We start from the raw sequence: 21,467 nt of genomic DNA, 5'->3' as shown, positions 1-21,467 counted from the left end.
CGCAGAGTTGAGCGAAAATAAAACCTTTGGACCGCCCGCGTCGTTGTCAACAGCTAATTCAATTAGTTCTTTTTTCTAAAAATTTAACAGAACCGGACAAGTAGCATTTTACTTCGTCTTATAATACAATACAAGGATGATTTTTGCAATGAGTTGTTGAGTACTAGTGACAGAATGTCTGATAAGAAAACATCAACTAGACATTTCATCTCTACCATGCGTCGTAAGCACCTGTCTAGCCACTTGAAAGATATAACTGATGTAAAACATTGTGAAAAACAACGAAAGAAGTGAACCTACTATGTGATAACATACTGAAACCAAGAGTAAAACACTCAGCCATCAGCTTTCCAACTTGTCTCACTAAAACACTTCACACATTTCCAAACTTACAGTACAGGTCAAATCAGAAGTGTCTCAAGTTGTATGCGAGACATTTACATCACTGTTTTTGCTTTTGATGCACAATACTCCTCGCAAGTAGTTTGCAGCACTGCTGCAGGTATGAGGCATACACAGGCAATATCCTTGCGCAGTGGAATATAGTTCCAGGAGTAGCCGTTTGCTGAACGGGGCGGGATTGGAGATTTGTTTTTGCTTGGTACATCATACAGCCATACGTGACATATTAGGGCTTTTGCGCATGCACATCGTATATAGCAAATTCAACAGCCACTGAGCAGACGATGCGGTGCGGATGAAAACACCTCGAGGGAGGAGTCCTGAGCTTCCGACAGTGCTGTAAACAACTTGTGAAATGATGTGTAGCTTGGCGTACATGATTGTGCACACAGCACCTGAAAGGGCTATATATGCCTGCTTCAATGGTTTGCAAAAGACACTAGATTTAGCTGCCACTGCTTGGAAAAATGGTGGTGAGTTACCTGCACATGTCACTCTCTTTAGTGAAGAGCTGCCTTTTCAAACAGTCTATGTCGCGCAGCTGTTGTGCAACATGTGTTGAGTTTGGTTGCTTTTGGAGAGCCTTCCGCAGGTATTTAGCAGCACTATCAAATTCACCAGTCATCTTGAGCCCTACACCAACTCGGTAGAGAGCACGAGCATCGTCAGGATGGCTCAGCAGTGCTCGCTTCCCATACGTAATAGCTGCCTCTGCTTTGCCTGTCTTGATGAAACACAGTGAGACATTGTTGTAAAGCATAAGCAGCACTTCGGAACGTTCGTTGTCTTCTGCCTCATTGCTTGTCCGTGCATCTTCCAAGGCTCTTATAGCAGACATGTAGCTCCTGATTGCATGGTGATGTTCACCCTGCTCAAAGAAGGTGTTGCCAATTCGCCTTTTGGCAATACACCTCTGAAACAAGAGGAAAAGAGAGTAATACACTAAAAATGAAACAACCATTAAAAAATAAACTAGAAACCAATTTGACACCCTCTTTTAAAAAATTGCATAGCTCCAAGTGGGTTATTTAATGCTATACTACATCCTTATATTTACTCACATTAACCTGAGAATTTTGAGGGGAAGGGTTAGGCCCATAACTCTGCCTATGCCACTGCAGCAACATGCACGAATGTATACTTCAATGTGTCTTGTCTACAATACACTCACTGGTTCCAGTTATATAGTTTTTCAAGTTGAAACTATGCAAGCCTGTTATAACTATGCTTTTATGACATTTTAAACATAGGTATGCAAATTAACACACGCAAATTAAGGGAACTCAACTGAAAGTGTTGAGGATCTCTATTCAATAAACAAGAGTGCAAATCTGCTCTGAAGATTTTTCTGGAACTTTTTCCCTTATGAAGCAATGGCACGGGAAATGTGGACTGGCACAGCATGCTTCAGAGGTGCAGCCTTTCCAACCTAACATTTTGGTTGCACTTTTCTAAGCACTCTCAGGTACACTCTTAAGCAAAATTACACCCTTTGTGTCCTATCTTGTCGCACAGCAATAAACGTCATCTGTTTTGTCTGCATTTCCTTTCTTGAATGCTGTGAGCCCAGTACTTCCAAGTCACAAATGGCATGTGCGTTATCAGCATGACAGAGCATTCTCAACAGGAATGTAGCGAGTGCAGCGTTTTCAATAAAGGAAACGCAAGCAAGACAGATGACAATTATTGTTGTGTGGCAAGTATACACACCAAAGGGTGTACATTTGTTTGAATGTAGTATGAACGCCCAATAACCCCATAAAAATAACATGAACAAGTATTGCAAAAATATTCTATTAGCTGATACTAGGCAATGAATGAACACTACATGCACACAAACTTCTAAGAAAGGTAGTACAGTAGAATCTCAGACATGACAGTTATATCTGGATGGCTATGGATAATGAAAGATGAGACGAGAGACATCGGACGCCATGGTGAGAGGTTGACATGCTCTGGTCTACTCTATGTTGGGAGTGGTGTTCATTATGTAAGCAGCGAACAGATACCTGGGGGGCGTTAGCAATTACCTAACACGCCGTCATACTACTGGCAAAAAAAAATTAAAATAAAATAAAATCAGATTACTACACGAGGAACCTCGAAGGAATTCTCACTGGACTTTTCAAGCATATCTTCTTTGGGAGTTCTTGCGATTGCACGGTTCTCGGGTATGAGGTACAGTTAGGCAGAGCTCTTGGGTGTGAGGAATGGCGTGCCTCATATTCTATTGTTGACTCAACAGGATAGTAGTATTCAAGTGTTGCCTAGGGATCCAAGTAGCATTGCACTCGTAGGTGGTCGGTTGCGCATGTACACTTGATCACTGGCTGCTCTAATAGTATGCTTCTGCGGCTCTGGGCCTACCTGCGTTATGACTGCTTTCTCCCATTTTTTTCCATGCGAAAACCACACCCGCAGGTTCTTGTCTAACAGAGGCAAATTTCAAGCACACTGGTCAGCGTGCTTGTGCTGTGCCTGCTGCCTTGTTTGAAGCTTTCTCTGGAGAGCACCTTATGCGGGTAGTGCTGTAACAAATTACTGGGATGGGCTGGAATAAACATTCTTATCCTTCCCATAAGCATCTTTGCTGGGGTCAGGAGGCCATTCACTGGATTTGCTTTATGGTTCATCAGCACCACTAAGAGTTCCTTGCCTTTGGACAGTGCTTTTGACTGCCCATTTTAGCGAGGGAAAATAGGTGATGTGGGTTTGTAGACAATGTCCCATTACTTGAAGTTTATGAACCTAGCGGAATTGAATGAAGGGACTTGATCACTCATGACTTCTGAAGGTATGCCAAAGCGTGCATACATATTCTTGAGCACTACGATGACAGACGAGGCTGAAGTTGTTGACATCTTCTTGACCTCCACAAACTTAGAATAGTAGTTGACTAAAAGCAAATAAGTAGCACCATTGTGGTGGAAAAGGCCCACTGCCATTTTCTCCCATGGACATGTCAGTAGTTCTCTGTCAAGGAGTGGTTCTCGCTGGTTAGCTCGCTGATGGCATTGGCAGACCTCGCAGTTAGATATCACCTGCTGAATGTCCTGGCTTATTCTGGGCCAGTAGACACTCTGGCGAGCGGTATTCTTACATGAGACTATGCCTTGATCGGTCATGTGGAAGTTGGGAGTACATCCTTTAGGCATGCCTGGGGCACAACAAGCCGTTCACCATAACAGAGAAAGCAATCAGTTGTGTACACTTCGCTTTTGATTAAATAGTAGGGCTTCACTGTTGGGGAAACTTTTGAGATCTTGTCAGGCCAGCCTTTCTGCATGTACGAGGCTACACCTTGGAGTGCACTATCAGTGGCTGTGCAGTGTCTTATCTCAGATGGCTTTGGAGTTGATGCTTGCACCAATGTATAGGCTAGAACCTTATACTCTTGGTCCGAAGTCTTAATGGTCTCTGCTAGATCAGGCGCTCAAGACAGGATGTCTGCAACTGTCAGGTGTTTACCACGTTCGCACACCAACTTCACAGTGTAGTGTTAGAGTCTAAGTAGGCATTGTAGCCTAGGAGATACTGTGGAAGTCCTTACACTGAAGACCAATGAGAGGTTTGTGATCAGTCTCAACCACAATGCTGCGACCCCGGATATAATAGTGAAACTGTTCGTGGGATAGCACTACAGCTAACAGTTCCTTCTCAATTTGTGCACAGCGCTGCTGTGCTGGCACGAGTGCTGCAGATGCATAGGCTACTGGGTGTCCATCCTGAAGGAGGATGCTGTCAATTCCATAGGCACTTGCATCAGTGGATACGGCAATAGACTACACAGGGCCGAAGTAGTGCAACACTGGTGCTGTTGTCAGCTTGCAATTTGCGCACAGCGCCGCTGTGCTGGCATGACTGCTGCAGATGCATAGGCTACTGGGTGTCCATCCTGAAGGAGGACGCTGTCAATTCCATAGGCACTTGCATCTGTGGATATGGCAATAGACTACACATAGTCGATGTAGTGCAACACTGGTGCTGTTGTCAGCTTGCTCTTGATCTCGTTGAATCCATCTGATATCTTAGGAATCCAGTGCCATGCAACATCAGACTCAGTTCTCGAAGGGGCTTCTTAGGTGAAAAATTCTGGACGAACTTCATGAGGCATGTTGCCATTCCCAGAAAGCAAAGACGCTCAGCTTTGCTAGTTGGTGCCGGTATAGCATTGACGGCCTTTGAGAAATTCTGGACGAACTTCATGAGGCATGTTGCCATTCCCAGAAAGCAAAGACACTCAGCTTTGCTAGTTGGTGCTAGTATAGCATTGATGGCCTTGACGTCGCTGGGATCAGGGGTGATGCCCTGCTGTGTGAACTGATGTCCTAGGTAGGCGACTGATGGCAAACCCAGTTCGAGTTTGTCATAGTTCAGTTTGAGGTTGTTAGCTTGTGCTATGCTGAGTACGTTATGCAAGTGAGCTACATTTTCATAAAGTGTTCTTGATGCAACCAAAATATCATCAAAGTATGGCGTTACAAGGCCTTGACATTCAAAGATGCTGTCACCTGCTTTCTGTAAAGGTTCAGGGGCTGTACCGAGGCCAAATGGTACCCGGAGGAACCTATAGCGTCTCCAAAGTGTGGCAACTGTGCATTAATACAAGCTGTTTTTTGTCAAGCAATAGCTGTCAAAAAGTGCTTTCAGCATACAAACGGGAACACTGCGCACTCACTTAGTCACCTTCGGGAACTGGAATGTGATAGTGATGTCGCTTCACTGCTGCATTTAAGTTCCTTGGGTATAGACATATATGTAAACTTCCCATCTTTCTTGGTGATAATGACAATAGGATGCACCCAGTCTGTTGGTTCCATCACACGCTTGACTATGGCATTTTGTTCCATTCATTTAAGCTCAGCTGTAACAGTTTTTTCTAGTCCACTTGGCACACAGCCAGGGGCAGTAACTGTAGGCTTTGTGTCTGGCTGGACGTTTATGCTGTACTCTCCTGGTAGCTTGCCAATGCCGTTAAACAGATCAGGACATTCTCGAAGCACGGCTTCAAGCTGCTGAAAAGCTGGAGGGCACACCTCTTCTACTGCTTTGATGTTCCCAACTCTTTGCACCAAGTTTAGTGATGCGCATGCAGCTACTCCAAGTGTGAGCTTGAGCCTTTCTTTGACCAGCAAGAATTTTAGAAAGCTGTGCTTGTTTTTCACTGAGCAAGAGAGCTCACACTCATATTCAATGTTGAGTTGCTGACCTAGGTAGGTTGTGACCTTAGCTTTTGTTGTCACAGTTGGTTGAGGCTTCCATTTCAACACTAGCTGTTCAGGGAGAATGTTCACATCAGACCCTGTGTCAAATTTTAAGTTCACATCGTGTCCATTCACATCGACCCTTTTGAAACAGTCTGATGATGCACTTTCTACAATGTCCACTGTAAGGCTTCCTAAGAAGAATTCCTGGTTGGAGTCATCACCTTGGTTGGCACCAAGCATCCAAACTTTTCTCTGCATTGTTTGTTGCTTCTGACGGCAACCACCCACATAGTGTCAGAACTTCCCCCATGCGTAGCAAGTAGAGCCGAAGACGGGACACTGTCGGGGCTCATGTATGGTTCCACACCTGCCGCATGTATGCTGAAGCACTGTTTCTTTGGGATGACTGTTACTTCCATGAAACATTGGTTGTCTTCTCAGCTGTTGCTTGTCAGCTTGTCAAAATCGCTTGCCTTTTCTGTTAAAATTGTCCAGTCGCTTCTTGTGCACCTGCAGTCGTTGCTAGTGAAGACAGGCTGCTTGGAAATTTCCGCAGCTTTAAACATAGCGACGATTTTCTCCAGAGTCAAGTCCCTCTAGCGGAACAGCCTCTCTTGTAGTGCTGCATCACGAATGCTGATGATGATCCTGTCCCCTAGAAGGCAATCATGCTTGTCACCAAAGTCATACCTTGCTGCTTGATGCTGAAGTTCAGCAATGGACCTGTCAATCGGCTGTTTTTTTTTTCTGACACATGATGTTGAAGATTCTGTTGCTAGCGTCAAGTTTTTGTACGGACGGTATCTCTCGTCGAACTGTGCAAGAATTGCTGCTACCATGTCGGTTCTCTGCTCACATTTGGCCGAGGAAGGAAAATGGAATGTCTCCATGATTTTCTGTGCTGTTGGGACCATTATGTGAAGCAGCAGTGTTCGCCTTGTTGCTTCTGGCTTTGCGCTGTATTCGCACGCTGTTTCATGAAGCTGATACACTTTCCAGTCCTACCACGCTTCTGCAGGATTGATGTCCGGCTCGAAATGCTTAGGTGGCTGAATGAGCAGGAGTGCCATGCTTAAAGGGACACTAAAGGTTACCAGAAACTCAAGTTAAAGTGGTAGAGCAATGTTCTAGAACGTCTAAGGCGTCAATATAATCGCGAACAGAGCTTTAGTAACCGAGAAATTGAGGTAAATGCATGACACGATTTGAGACCCCCCAGCGACATTCCGGTACTAGCCCGATGACGAAAGGACTCCTCATAATTTGTGTTACTAATACTCAACTACTCGTATTAAAAATATCATTTCATTCGATTATAAGACGGAAGAAAATGCTACTTGTCTACGTCTATTCGATTCTAAGAAAAAATAACATTTTGACGTTACCCTTCAGTAATATGGGTGTTCGAAAGGTTTCGTTTTCGCTCGACTCTGCGCGCTCGACTCTGCGCCGCGCACACTTTGGAGTTTCAGTAGTTTCGTTATCGCGTCGTGCTGTGAGGGTTCTGCTGGTTCACGAAACTTTCATTTGGAACAAGCAGCGAGAATGCCACGTCCATGTGATGTCGTGGGAAGCCCTCGTTGCTTTCCCGCTCCGGAGAGCCGGTGTCGAGGCCGCCGTCGTAGTACGCAACGACGCCGGCAGTGCGAGCCCTCAGCAGCAGGTCGCGCTCGTCGGTGCTCAAATCGCTGAAGTTGAGCCCACCATCGCGAGCCAATCTGTCGGTGTCAGGGTCCATTGCGACGAGCGTCGAAGTTAGTGTCATAGAATGAAGTACCAGCTTATGGGCGTCTTGCGCTGGAGCAATGAGGTATAGTAGCGGCGCCTGGTGGCGGCGCGGGAAACGACATCTGGGTCGTGCCAGCTTGGGTCGTATTGAGCCCTGGCTGTGCCGAAGCACGTTTCTAGGCCGAGTTTTGCGTCGATTCGCACATTTTTATTCCCTGTTGCGAATGCGAAAAGGCTCGTCGCTTCTCATAGACCACGCCGACCACGCTGCGAGCTCGCCGCAGCCTATAGTTTAACGAAAACGGACTCTCCGTGTGCCGTGGGACGTAATGTGGGACGTAATTCGTTTCTCCTTCCGCTAGCCACCATACTCCCGCTTTCGCTCTGCTGTCGGCTCTGTCTTGGCTCTGTTTCTGGCCGCGCGTTCGCGTTTTGCGCAGAAAAGCCGTAGCGCCGTCTGCGGACGCCGTTCTACTCACCGATGGGGCAACGTCACTATGAGACCATGATGTCAGTACTCCTCGATCGGAGGGCGGGCGATTTGAACTGCGCTAGAGGTACGCGGACGCTTCAGAACGCATTTTCTCTTAAAATAAGTCTCTCCCTGGCACGAAACAAGCGTTTCGAGGTTTCTGTGATGATATTTCAACAGTCCACGTTGACTTAATAGTAACCTTTAGTGTCCCTTTAATACTAAGGTGCCGTGTCACTGAGGCGCCGAAGAGCTGCTAAGTTGCATTACTTCTGACATCATATTATGTCTAGATGGCTATGGGTTATGAAAGATAAAATGAGAAACAGCGGACACCGTGGTGAGCTCTTGATGTGCTCTGGCCTACTACATGTTGGGAGCGGCGTTTATTATGTAAGCAGCGAAGAGATACTTAGGGAAGAATTAAAAAACAATGACAACTGCTGATACAGATTTTAGTAAGGGCCACAGTTTACTGTACACTCCAGGCTATGATGCCTTAAGCTAAATGGGTCAGGTTTTGGGAATAATGCACTGGACTCGTCCATGCTAGACAATGTGAACAAGTAAACTATGAATGGGGACAAATGGCACTGTGAGGTATAGCCTCTACGTGTTGCTGTGCATACATTTTGCCTATGTTAAATGTTTTTGAGATATTTGGAAAAGGCCAGTAACAGTTCACACACAACAGTGCTGTGAAAAACAGCAGCTAAATTAGATCCACTGCCATTGCCAACACAACACAGTACCTAAGTTTTGCCAAACATTTCTGTCTGTAGATTGCCTTTTAACACCTTTTGGGCTCAGTTATTGTACTCAGATCAATGCACTCTTCATGAATCAGTGAAGACAGCAAGTTTCTGCTTTGCACATGTACACTATGCCTTGTGCTCTGACAAGGCGTCAACACAGCACATGGCACATGCACATCATTCAAGGACTCTGAAAAGTTGCACATGTATAAACCACTTTTGTCAGCCAAAGTGGGAGCTCAAATACAAACCTCATGGCTCCAAAGGTGAAAAGCTGCCACATTAAAATTCAGTGATGATGCAGCAGGTACTAAAATTCTAGAAACAGTATATTAACTTATCTTAGTATGAGACATAGGTACCAGAAGCAACACAAACATAGAGCTCCATTCAAGAACATGCACCGCAAACTGCTTTTGAGCTACAAAAAAAATTTATGCACACACTTTTTTTTTTGCTTCATAGGTTGCTCAACTTTCGATTTCAGGCCAAATATATTTTTTGCAAAAGAGTGAAGACAGAAAATGTGCCCTGTTCACTCAAATACTTACTTCGAGAAGTTCAGTGAAGGGCATGCGTCGCTCGTCTCCATCCTGCATGAAGCTCTTCAGCTCAAGTTCATCCTTGGCACTAACTATAAACTGCAGTTCCACTTCGTATAGGATGGTAGCGTTGGCTGGAATGCGTGGTGGACAGCCCATACGGCCAAATGCATACTGTGGTGCCACAAGAAATCGTGCAATTTCCCCCTTTCGCATGGTTGCCACTGCTTGGGAGAGCCCAGGTATGATCATGTCATCCAGCCTGCAAACAACAGTCCAATGTTTCCAAGAAGCACTTTTAAGATGTATTCCCAATTTACCACTTTCAGAGATATCAGTTGCAGAGTATACCAATAGGCTCAATGATGGAGGAAGATGCCATGAAACATACCTTTCAGGCAGGTGACTCTCTATTGGCATTAGTAATGTTCTGAACACACGACCAGAATGGGCAACAGAGATGTGATGACCTCAAAAAACAATTGCCACTTGTGGCAGAGACTTTGTCTATAGTAGTGTAACAGATGACAGACTGTAGAAGAAATGCTAGCCACACAGCATGTTCAGCATGCTTTGCTGTGGTTTCAAATTCCAAGTTCTCAATCTCAAGTGACTTTTCAAAAATCACTCCACGGATGCTGTGACATTGCTGTTAGAAGGCCAGAAACACACTATTGTCATGGGTACATTATTTCGCTCTTTTGCCAGTGACAATTGATCCCCAGAATATCACCGTTATCAAGCTATCATTCAGCAGAAGATGCACCTAACGTATACCAATATTTTTGGATGTTGTCGCAGATTCTATAACGAGTCTTGTGTAATCAGACGGCATGAAGTGGGTATTGTTTTGTTCTACTTATGGATGCTGCACCTGCACTCTCTCTATTCAGAATAAATCTTCATATGCTTCATTGTAGCATTGTTTCGTCTAATAGTGATACCTTCAGCTATGACTATTCGAACTAGAGAAATAATCTAATTTTTTCTTTCACTTTGTTATTACTGCAGATGACTCCTATATTCGCATAGTCAGATGCTAACTAGCCCACTAGACTGGCTTTTTTAACTTCATTCTCATAATTGACAGCCATGTATGCTCCAGCGAGACCCAAGTATGCTTCATGTGTCATAACGTGCAATGTAATGACAAAAGTGCTAAAGTTGTGAAAATAGAATGTAAACATAATTTTACACTAATGATAAAAAAAAGTCTGTTTATCTTAAAGCTATTCAAAAGGTATTCATCATTTCATTCAATTCGCCTCTGACTCAATTCACCTCTGTTCAATTCGGCTGCAAAAATTACTATTTGCACATCCCTGCTTTCGCTATGCCATCTGGTGCCAAGTGGTAGCTGTACAGTGCCTAAAGCAAGACATTATGATGCATAAAAAATTGTGTTGCAAAGTAATCGATTGGGAATATGGTTCTGCAGCCTAATGCTAAGCAAAGAGGCAGAACTATACTTAGAACTATACAAAATAGCCCTGCACTTAAGCAGCTTTGTTACAGTGTGCAGTACCCCAGGATTGAAAAACATCAATTAAGGCTAACTAATGTGCATACTTTCACCTCCACCGTATGCAGTTCATGTGAAATCAGTGGAATTGTGGCTCATACACTTAGTCTGCACCAGCTTTACTGACCAGATTCTTGGCAATATGACTAAAGTAATTCCACGCATATAATGTTCTACTAAAGGGAGGGAGGTGGGTCTTTGAAAAAAAAAAAAATTATTCGAGATATGTTGCTGAAAACTTATGCATATATTATGTGCTTATTTGGAATATGCAGTTCATATTTGTTTATCTTCTCTGTTTCTAATTTTATGCAAGCTTCCTTTAATTATCTTCTGCAGAGATTTGCAAAATATTAGTTCCTGATATTTCGCTAAGCTCGGTACCAATGTCTTCTGTATGGTTAAAGGATTGCAATAAGACTAACCTTATTGCTCTGCCTTACCTAGAACATGAGTTGCGAGACTTCAAAGTTAGTCACGAAAAAACATTTTTTAGAATTTCAAATTCAAACCTTGCAACCCATGTTCTAGGTAAGGCAAAGCAATAAAGTTGGTCTTACTACATTCCTTGAATCATACAGAAGCCATTGATACCGTATTTAGCAAAAACTAAGCAACAGATATTTTGCAAATCTATGTGGAAGATAAAGGAAGCTTGCATAAAATTAGAACCAGAGGAGACCAACGAAAAATTCAGTGCTATTCTACTCTGTGAAGGTGGATGACCAGCGAAGCTTGATTTAATATATGATGATTACTATATTTATTGAATAAATACACATACAAGTGACATCGTGATTCTACTGTCTTTTATTTTATTACCATAGTGATCACTGCTTTATGGTCACTATGGTAGACGGCCATGAGCTGAACGACGATGCTGGAAAGATTTTTACCAAATGTAAAGTCTATACATGACTGATAACGTGTAGTTGCTACATTGACGTGTATAGCATTGAATGCCAAACCTATCCTCCTCGCGGTATTCAGGGTCCCGACGGGCACTGCACATATGCCTGGCATTGGCGGCCTACTTGTCGTCGGCAGTCTCCTTCTGCCGCTGCCGTGCCCATTCCCATTTCTGTTCACGAAGGCAATCTTCATGAGCATGCTGCTGTTCTTCGTCATATGGAAGGCGGCTGCGTGACTGTCCAGGCCCGTCGACAGACACTTGCTCGGTGTTAACAGCTTCCTGCTGCCTTCGCGCCTATTCCTGCTTCTACTCATGCCGTCGCTCTTGGAGGGCATGCTGCTCATCCTCGGTGTGCACAATAGACAGTTTTAGTATAGCGTAAAATGCTTGCGTTAGCGTTAGCATGCAACGCAACGCTAACGCAAGGAAAGACTGCACTGCGCGGCACATGGTAGTGTTTTAGAATAGCGGAACGAAGAAAAGCGTTAACGTTAACGCAAACAAATACAGCGCCATCTAGATGTAAAAACACAAAGTACTGGAAAGCCAAATCCACACGAAATGTCGAGCTTATCCAATCCCGAACCCGCAAGTGTGTCCCTAAGTCAAGTTTATCGAAAGCCACAGTCGATGCGTTAATTACGCATGTAGGTGTTTGGTTTGAGTGTTGTTTTGTCGAGAGTCGCGAAACACACCGATTATTCTTAGCATGCCGCAATCGAGTGTTCTGTGGGACCCATATTACGTGTCCTTTTTAAGTTGGGATGACATAGACGCCCTCATGCTTCGGGAATGAGAGCGACCGCACAGGTTCTACGTGTCCTCAAGATCCACTCAACATCGAAGCTATTCCGGAGGGGACGTTTCGCCGGCAATTTCGCTTCCAGAAATCCGATTTCCCACTTCTTTCCACTTTTTTGCAACGGGCGCCCATCTTGACGTCCGTCCGAATGGGTTCAAGGCGAAAACCTCCTTTAGGAGGTTCATATCGTCATCGTCGGTAAAACGCACGCGCATTGTGACCACAGCACCGACCACACTACTGTGTTTTGCCACGGAAAATGTGACATGCATCGGCTTGACATGCGGCTTATTCTATGATGCGGCTTTACACCAAGTGAACGAGCGAAATACACTTGGGCGCCATCTCGAGGCGGATACAGCAAACATGAGCAAACATTAGCAAACCCTCTCATTAAGCCTACTGCGCTGCTAATCGAGAATGTATATAGTAAACAACGCCCATTTGTCACCTGTGCGCCACTGTCGAAGCATCATCACACAAATCTAAAGCAAACACGAGCATCAGTGGGAAATGAATGAGCCGAACAGTGCAGGCCGACGACTCAATAGATCCGAAGCGGGCTGCTCTCACTTTGACTGGCGCCGCCATCTTGTCATACGTAAGGCTCCCCTTGCGTGCGTTAGCGTTCAACGCTAAATCCTGAAAATAGCGTACGTACGTAAGAGCTCCAGCATCGTTTACGTACAGCGCATGCGCAGTGTGGTCCACGCAACGCTAACGCTAACACTAACTCTTTGCGTGTGCTGCTTTACGCTATACTAAAACTCTCTAATATGCATCCTACCTATAGCAAGGCCAGAATGAAACTGTTGATAACATCACTAGGCAATGCTGACATCACAGTAAAGAGGTGCACACATAACATGCACAGATAACATCGGACTATAAATGTGGCTTTAGCGTTTATAGTCCGATGTTATCAGTGCACGGGCAAGTGTCGCTTGATGCCTGGCACGTCGGTTTCATGGTCTATGTGAACCTCTTCTACGCACGCAGAAAAATGGAAACCTAGCCATTTACAGCTTTGCTGTAAAATGGACTGCATATTCGAAATAAGCACATAAAATTACATATATACTTTTCAGCAACATATCTCAAAGAATAAAATCTCTTTTTCAAAGACTCACCTCCCCCCTTAAGCATGCACAATTGAATGGGGTACAAAAGAAACACAAAGCATGTACAGTTGCTTTTAATACGAGCTGCAACATGGTGCACATGTGCAAAAGGGCTTGAGACAGCACAACGGTGCTGGCAGACGAAAAATTTGTGTAATAAATACCAGTAATTTTAATGTTGTTTAGTTCTCCAATTATTTGTATGTCAGCACAGCCATGCAGTCTTGCGGCCTTCTTGAACACGGGGATTGCGCTGCAGCTTGTATTGCACACGACTGTACATTTCACTGCTCTCTCTCTCTTCTTTTTTAAGATTCCCCTCATTTATTTTAGTTTCCTTGATAAAAAATTAGTCGCAAGTAAGTGCTTGTGTCCATGTGTTTTTTTTTCTTTAGTGCCCGTGTCAACTGTGCATGCTGGAATCTACAAGAAAGTGAATACAATTGAACTCATTTATAACCAGCCTTATAATTCCGCAACAAGTAGTAGCTGTACCAGTAGTTCATTATATGTGAACAGGCCCTTCATAATGTGCAAAATTTTAAGGACACTAAAGCTGGCATCGGTTGTTATGATTTGAAACCACTTTGGTTAGAATATCAAATTTTGTTATCTTCATTTTTGTTCACAGCTTTTTCCCGCATCTAGCAACAAACTTCCATTAAAAACGTCATTTAAGGAACGAAATGCAGTGTCATACCTTTCTAAAAATGACACTCAGTCGGTTCCGATCGCATGCCATTTTGGAACTACAAGCATAGCCACCACCACTTTTTCTTCGAAAGTTTGTGATATATTTTACTATTAGCGGGGCAAGCATTCTTGTCGGCTGGAAGCGCTAACTACTGTGGCATGCAGGCATTTTTCAATGGTCTTGCCGTCATGGGTGCAGACATATGCGTGTTGAGATCTGCAAAGTTACATTTTCTATGTCGCTTTAGCTGAAAAAGTATGAAATTCGAAAGTTAGAATACCACTGCAAACCTGAGCTTTTGATAACAGCATAGTAACCACTGATTCTTTACCCCTTTGCATGGCAGCGGCACGTCATGGCACGTTCACGCCAACTTGGACCGTATGAATATTGACAGCAATGATAAGATAGCAACCCTTGAGCAAGTGTTGGTCTAAATTGTCCAAATACGCATAGCGCATGCATTTCCATGTAGTGCCACATGGAGAACTGCACAAAAATGAGAGTGCCACCGTTGTGACCTTCGAAATAGCACTGGTGAGCACGCCAGCTATGTCGGAGGCCACCACCTCGCTTCAAAATACTCTGGAGACATGCCTTGAAAGCATAGTTACCCTAGCATGGTTGAAAGAGAGTGATTTTCATTGTGATTTCTGAAACCCATGTACGACACTTGCTCATCTCGCTGGTCGTATCTTCGTCGCGGTTGGTCTGAAGAGGGGCGCACACTACCATGCGCCCTTCCATGCTTCTGAACTTCGCATTCGCCCTCCCTTTACCATGGCCAGGTTTGAAGTGTTCGTTGCAACAGTATAGCACTTTTTAAGATGTTTGTTATACCTGGATGCAGTTACCATAGGCAGGGTCAGAAAATAATAAGTGCAGTGAAATGTGGTCATCATAACTGGTAATTAACTATATTTGGGATCGTTATAAGTGGAACCGACTGCGTGTGGAATTGACTGAACACAGTGTTGGTATACATAAAACACCACACACCTAACCCTGCGTTTGCAATAAGTGGCACATTGTGTTAAACTTTTATTGACAAGTGTAAAAATTATTTTCTTGCTGAGCTTGCGGAGAGGCTTGGCCTCCCGATTCCGACATAGGGGCAGCCAGCGGCGAGCCGGGGGCCCCAACGGGTCTCCGCCGGCTAGTCCCTCAGGACCTCAATAAAAGTTCATTGTCTGTCTGTCTGTCTTGCTGAGCTCCGGTATTGAGTACAAAGTTGATGGATAAGTGTCTTTGGGCAACACTGAATGAGAAGCAGTAAGTATTGTTTTTTGATTTAGAGAAGGAATATTGGATGAGGAAGAAGTTTGACACATGACTTGCTTTCTTTTGAAAACACAGTCAGAGAAGACAGACCGATGCAAAATCTCCAGCTGCAGTGGTGTCAAATAGATGATGTAAAGCAAATGAAATGTACACCTACAGGCCACAAATGAAAACTGTGTGTAAATTTAAAATGAAGCCATTGGTAGCTTGGGGTGAAGCCCACTTCCAGTTTTCTGCCTGTGTATTCTCCCTGTTGCTGAAAAAGTTTCAACAAAATATTTTTTCTTTTCTTTGATTATGCTTTTTCTTGATGTGTTTGGCACATTTAGAAAGAAAAGAAACATTTTTTTTCTCGTATCTATAAATGCTGCTATTAAAGGGTTAAAAATGAAGTATACTATCAATTGAACAAATTCCGAGGTTTTACATGCCAAAACCATGATTTGATTATGAGGCATGCCACAGTGAAGGTCTCCAGAAAGTTGGACAACCTGGGGTTCTTTAACGTGCACCTAAATCTAAATACATGGGTGTTTTCACATTTCGCCCCCTTCAAAATGCAGCCACCGTGGCCGGGATTCGATCCCGCGGCCTCATGCATAGCAGCCAAACACCATAGCCACTAAGCAGCCACGGCGGGTAAATTTTTTTTTTTTTTTCATTTGTTTCAGTCACAATCCACTTAGCTTATCAGTTGTGTTTTCTAGTTTCTTCAAAGGTTAATCAACAATGTGTAAGAAAGGACTACATACAAGCAGCGGAAGGTACGGCCCCGTAGTCGGGTGGAATCAAATGGTTCATCAGCCATCTCCAGGTAGGCGTTATAGTGGAAACACACACCACTGCCTGGTGGCACCACCGGACCTGCACCTGGCCGTATTACCTGCAGGAGTATTGCTGCTTTACAGAAACATTCAGAGATAACGTCCATATACAGCCAGAATGCTCATCTTTAAATTTCATAATGTGTGACATAATATGGTCGTGCAATGATATATTCATCACCAAAAGTGTGCTGAAATGCAAATAAGGCATGCTCAATGTTAACTGACCAAGAATAGCATGATACACAAGGGACAAGAAGGAAACACAGCATGAGTGCTTGTGTCTTGTTTCTTTCTTGCCCCTTGTTTATTCATGTTATTCATTAGTAGGGAATACCAACTTGTCCAGCATTCAGTACTTTTAAGTCAAGGTTAATAAGGGTGACATCACAGAAAAGTGCATTTGGCTCCCTTCACGACAACTTTGAGCAAAACGATTCTCTCATAGGCCGAACAATTCGAGCGCCTTTGTTTAGCTCCAACAGATTCTTGTGCTTCTGCTAAGTTAGCCTGCTGATAATACAAATAAGACAGAGTCCATAGCCCTTCCAATTTGTCTGGCCAATGAAATGACAATAACGATGCTAACCGCATGCTAGACGATTGTTATCATAACTTCTAGTCTGCTCTTCTTTTCACATTACTACTCTACAACATGCTTGTTGAAACAGAACTTGAAATGCAACTTCTATGTCAGTTCTATTTTATTTGATGCACTTCTTACTACACTGAAACTTGTGCAGAATAACAACACCAGATTTATTATTAACAATAACCACACAGCTGGTGTCACAACGATGAAAAGTGCCCTTGAACTGGCTTTGCTTGCATCACACTATAAGCATTGTAAACATTGCTTCACAAAATGTATTAGCATATCCCACAGCTCTGCTTTGATACAAACTCCCTACTTTCTTATATTTCTCACTCATCGACCACAGTAATGAAGTCACAATAAACATGCCACACAAAGGCTTGCCTGTGCTCATTAATCCCATGGACTTCGAAGGCCTAGAGTCACTTTCCTAGATCAATCATTTCCATGCAAGACGTTCATCTTTGCATTTATTGTATAATATAGTATAATCAGGAATCTTCTCATTAGTATTGTGCCACTCCCCTCTATAATACCTCCGGGTCTTGAGGGTACAAATGAAGTAAGCCTTAACCATTTACACTAGGCAAATATTTTAAATTACACCTTTTTAAAGTAGAAAATAAACATAAATGGACATTGTCCATAAAGCACAGGAGAGAGCGGAACGCAGACCGTGACCTGGGTGCGCCATATAGCAATTGGAACCTAAATGTCATCAAGAGTTAAAAATAAAAAATTTCATGAAAAACTGTGATAACTGTATGTTGATGAACATTGTTCATGCTTGTCATGAGTATTTTTCTTTATTTTGCAAAAATAATTACTTACTCAAGATTAATTGGCTTACTTTTAATTACCTCACCTAAATGATAAGGCATCAATGCAAAAGTTGTGGAGGATATCGAGAAATGACTGATCTAGGCATTTAACCCTTTCACTTCTCAACAGCTATATATGTCTAACGAGGACATGGGAAGCATTATTTCCACCACAGGTATGTGTCACCATCTCATAGAAACTTAAAAAAAAAATGTTTTTTTAAATTTAGCAGTGCCCTATGTTGCCGCAAAAATGAATCTACATCCTTTCTCGTGCCTTCAGCCAATCTCAGTAATGCTGTCTGCTTGATTATGTTGTGTGAATTACAGCTCCAGAAAGTGCATAGAAGCTTTGAAACAATTTTCTTAGTGACAACAAATTGTCATTTGTTCCTAATTTGCTGTGAGTGTTTTGTCATGAATTTATGCCAGCACTGCAGCATGAAGGCAGCAGACAAGGAGATGCGGTACATTTGCCTGGGCCGTGCCTGTGCCAATTGGTGCAGACCCTACTTCGAGAGTATGACAAAAAATGAATAACAGGCGTTCCCTCCCCCCCCCACCTTTCTGAGCCACAGAAAGGCATCCCGATCGTTCTGTAGCTTCTGGAGCAATTACGAAAAAAAGTTCCTCCCTCTAAGCACAAAATATTGGGCCACAAAAAGTTAACCCAATCTATGTTTTGTAGGTCCACACTAAAGAAAGAAAAAAGAAGAAAGTCAGTTAAATAAAAAAAAAGCATCAATGAATCTACACTTCAGCAAACATAAACCACATTTTCTAGAACAATGTGCATTTTGTGCACACTGAAAGCCAAGAATTTGTGTTTAATAAGGACCAAAGCTGCATGCCGAAAGTTGCTGCTATGCCAGTGAAATAGCCTAGCTAACCGTTCCCAGAGCAATAAGCGAAACCTGTATTTGACAAAGTTTGCATTGATTGCTTATCAATTAGATATATTATTCTTGCAAAATGGAAAACATACTCATGAATAGCTTGAACAATGGCCATTAATGAACTCTGATTGCCATTCACACTAAACCCTGGATAATTATTTTAATTGTTGGCCACATTTAGTTGGGAGAGCTAGCATATCTATAGTTACATGAACTCCATCATGCTCATCAAAACAAAGCACTCGGCCAGCCACTTTTAAAGTTTGTGCCTCCTATAAAATGCTTGATAAAGACTTTACGACTAAGTTGTTCTTCAGAGGCAGTACCCTTAAGTGACGTCTGCAGCTTTATTCAAATTATGTTATCTCAGGTTGTCAGGTAGACAAACTCCGGTTATCAGATGAGTTACAAAAATGTGCCCACATAAAAGCTACATGCTCCAACAGCACTACATTGGTTTCTTTTTCACTTCATGCACGAGTTCACTTTCCCTCCCTTAAATAGATGCTACGCAGGTAAAAAGGCCAAAGATCAATGCCAACGAACTTCAGTTTCAGATTGCACATTTCTGAGGTAAGAATTATAAAAAGTAATCTTTGTGTTTTCCAACAACAATGTGGCTAAATTTCAAAATTCCCATATTTTTGCATTATGAGTCAGTTTCACTATAACTCAGAAGTTCAGTTTCTCCACAGCATGCACTTTTTATTAAGTTTGCCTCAAGCACACATCTTTTACGGGATGCTATAAACACTGTATTAACAATAATTTAGATTTAGACGCAGCCCACGAGCAGTAGCAAACTTGGAACACCAAAGACTAACAAGCAACACATTGTTTTTGGACCACTGACTTTTCAGCGACCTTGTTGCCAACTTTGCCTGCTTCAGGAGCTTAATTGTATAAACTTGTTCAAACTAAGTCCCCTTCTGTTGTCCTTCCCCTGTCAGAACACTTCCAGTGGAAGGTTCGAAGATCGACTAGCAAAGCCTTTTTGCAAACAGAACTTATTATTTCGTAAAACTCGACAGGCATGCCTTTGTAACTCAGTGCTGCTTGAAGGGGTAAAATGGAGAAGTGCACAGGAGATATCTGAGTATGCCTCTTTACTTAAAGGTATGCAGTGCAGACAGCTAGAAAGCCAAAGCAACTAAGACACTGGCGTTATTACCAAGTTCAAACAGTACAGCATCATGGAGGCAATGTGACCCAAAAGGTGGTTGAAGTAGGCGTAATGTGCCATGTAAATTTTCCACGTTTATGGCTGTCATACAAAGGTGTCCGCAGAACTTTTTCCAGGGGTGGGGAGGAATGGTAGGTTAGCACCAAAAAGGCACTATTTGTGGGCTTTCTAAACTACACACATAAAACAAAAGTTAGACACAGCAATTTAGTGCAGGGCTCGGGGAAGAATACTGGATTTTATTAATGAACAAAGAATAAAACTTAGAAGCAAAATCCAAGAAGTTACTATCGCTTTTTGAAAAAGAGTGATCTGTCTCGCTGTGTGCAGGTTTTCAACCATGCATACTGATCCGCAGCACACAGCACAATATGTTCACTAACATGTAACTGCAGTCAGTCAGTCTTCCTTGAATAGCAGCTGCAGGCACCTCTGGTTTTCTAGGCAAATTGCGTGATGACACAGGTGATGAAGTCATTCTTGTTTCATTACACACTCTTGGTGCACACTCATCACACAAGGGCCGTCCAGCCTGTTATTTGTCATTGTTGAGCGTAGCCAGGTTTTCACTCTCCTAATTGCACTGAAGGAGCGTTCGACAACGTAGGTGGTAAGTGGCAAGGCCAGAGCTACCTCAATGGCTTTTGCGACATTGGGGAAGAATGTCTTCGCCTGAAGCAGAAGTTCAGAGTACGTTATTTCTGAGGAGACCCCAGTTTTGTTGCATCACATCTCATATCCAGAGATGCCCTCTTCCTTGAAGTTTTCGGTGCAGTAAAATCTTTGAAGTTCTTCAGCAAAGACAGCGAACTCAACATGGCTCAAACATTTTATGTTTGCTGGGTGCAGCTGGAGAAGTTCAGAGCTCTTCACATTGCTTTCAGAAAAGCGGCGAGCCAAAGAAGCAGTGAGAGAGTCGAAGTAGGGCACATATATTGGCACACAGTAGTACTCCTCCAGCAATTGAATCCTGTAGTTGTCTAGGTGGGCCTGACAAGAGACTTGTTTCGGTACAGATATCTACACGTTTAAGCTATTAGCTGCCTCACTTACTGTTTTCATGATGTCAGAGAACAGCTCTTCAGCGTTAGTCCGATGGCCACGAAAAATATTCTGTAACTCAGACATGTGGTCGTGTACAAAATGGTAGTCCATGGATACACTTTACAGAATGTTCATAACTGGTTCCAGCCATAAGCTGTATTTCACTACAATGTGCAAGCAGATGATAAGAGATGAGCTTGTTGTTGCACAGTAGAGGATGCGACTTCGTTGCCTAGTTGTATCATTCGAGGTTGATTCCATTGATGCGAGCTCTTTGAGTGCTTTTACTATGGCCATGTAATGCTGAGAGAAGATCCTGATAGACTTTTATTTTGCAGACCATCTTGTTTCACACAACATCAGAATGTTGGGCACCAATTTCCTTCGGAGCATGCTCTCACGGAAGAAGTTTATAGTTTGTTTGATGATCCCTATTGTGTTAAGAATTTCAGAGACCTCATTCAGATCGTTGATCAAGAGATTCAGTTTGCGACTTGCGCAGTGGTAGAATAAAGCCTTCGGAAGCTCTTTCTGTATTATTCTGCTCATTTCAGCTTCTTTTTCAGCCATTGTAGAGCATCCATCGTACCCTGTCCAATGAGGTTCAAAAGAATCAACCCATCACACATCAAAAAGTTCAAGATCGTAGCGGAAACGCAAGCCCA

The 21,467-nt window shown here is 43.1% G+C and overlaps 1 protein-coding gene across 1 annotated transcript in view; it reads right to left on the bottom strand.

Moving 5' to 3' along the window:
- Positions 1-21,467, bottom strand: part of LOC142589741 (inactive peptidyl-prolyl cis-trans isomerase FKBP6-like) — a 49,762-nt gene that overhangs the window by 4,935 nt on the left and 23,360 nt on the right. Inside the window, exons 4-6 of the mRNA XM_075701318.1 lie at positions 16,192-16,322; positions 9,116-9,368; positions 885-1,315 (exon numbers count right to left, since the gene is read on the bottom strand). Coding sequence (XP_075557433.1) covers positions 885-1,315; positions 9,116-9,368; positions 16,192-16,322 — 815 coding nt within the window. The remainder of the gene's footprint in view (positions 1-884; positions 1,316-9,115; positions 9,369-16,191; positions 16,323-21,467) is intronic.

Source organism: Dermacentor variabilis, chromosome 1 (assembly GCF_050947875.1).
Source record: "Dermacentor variabilis isolate Ectoservices chromosome 1, ASM5094787v1, whole genome shotgun sequence".
In the NCBI taxonomy this organism is placed as follows: domain Eukaryota; kingdom Metazoa; phylum Arthropoda; class Arachnida; order Ixodida; family Ixodidae; genus Dermacentor; species Dermacentor variabilis.
The sequence above is the reverse complement of the archived record's forward strand: the minus strand, read 5'-3'. Positions and strand labels throughout refer to the sequence as shown.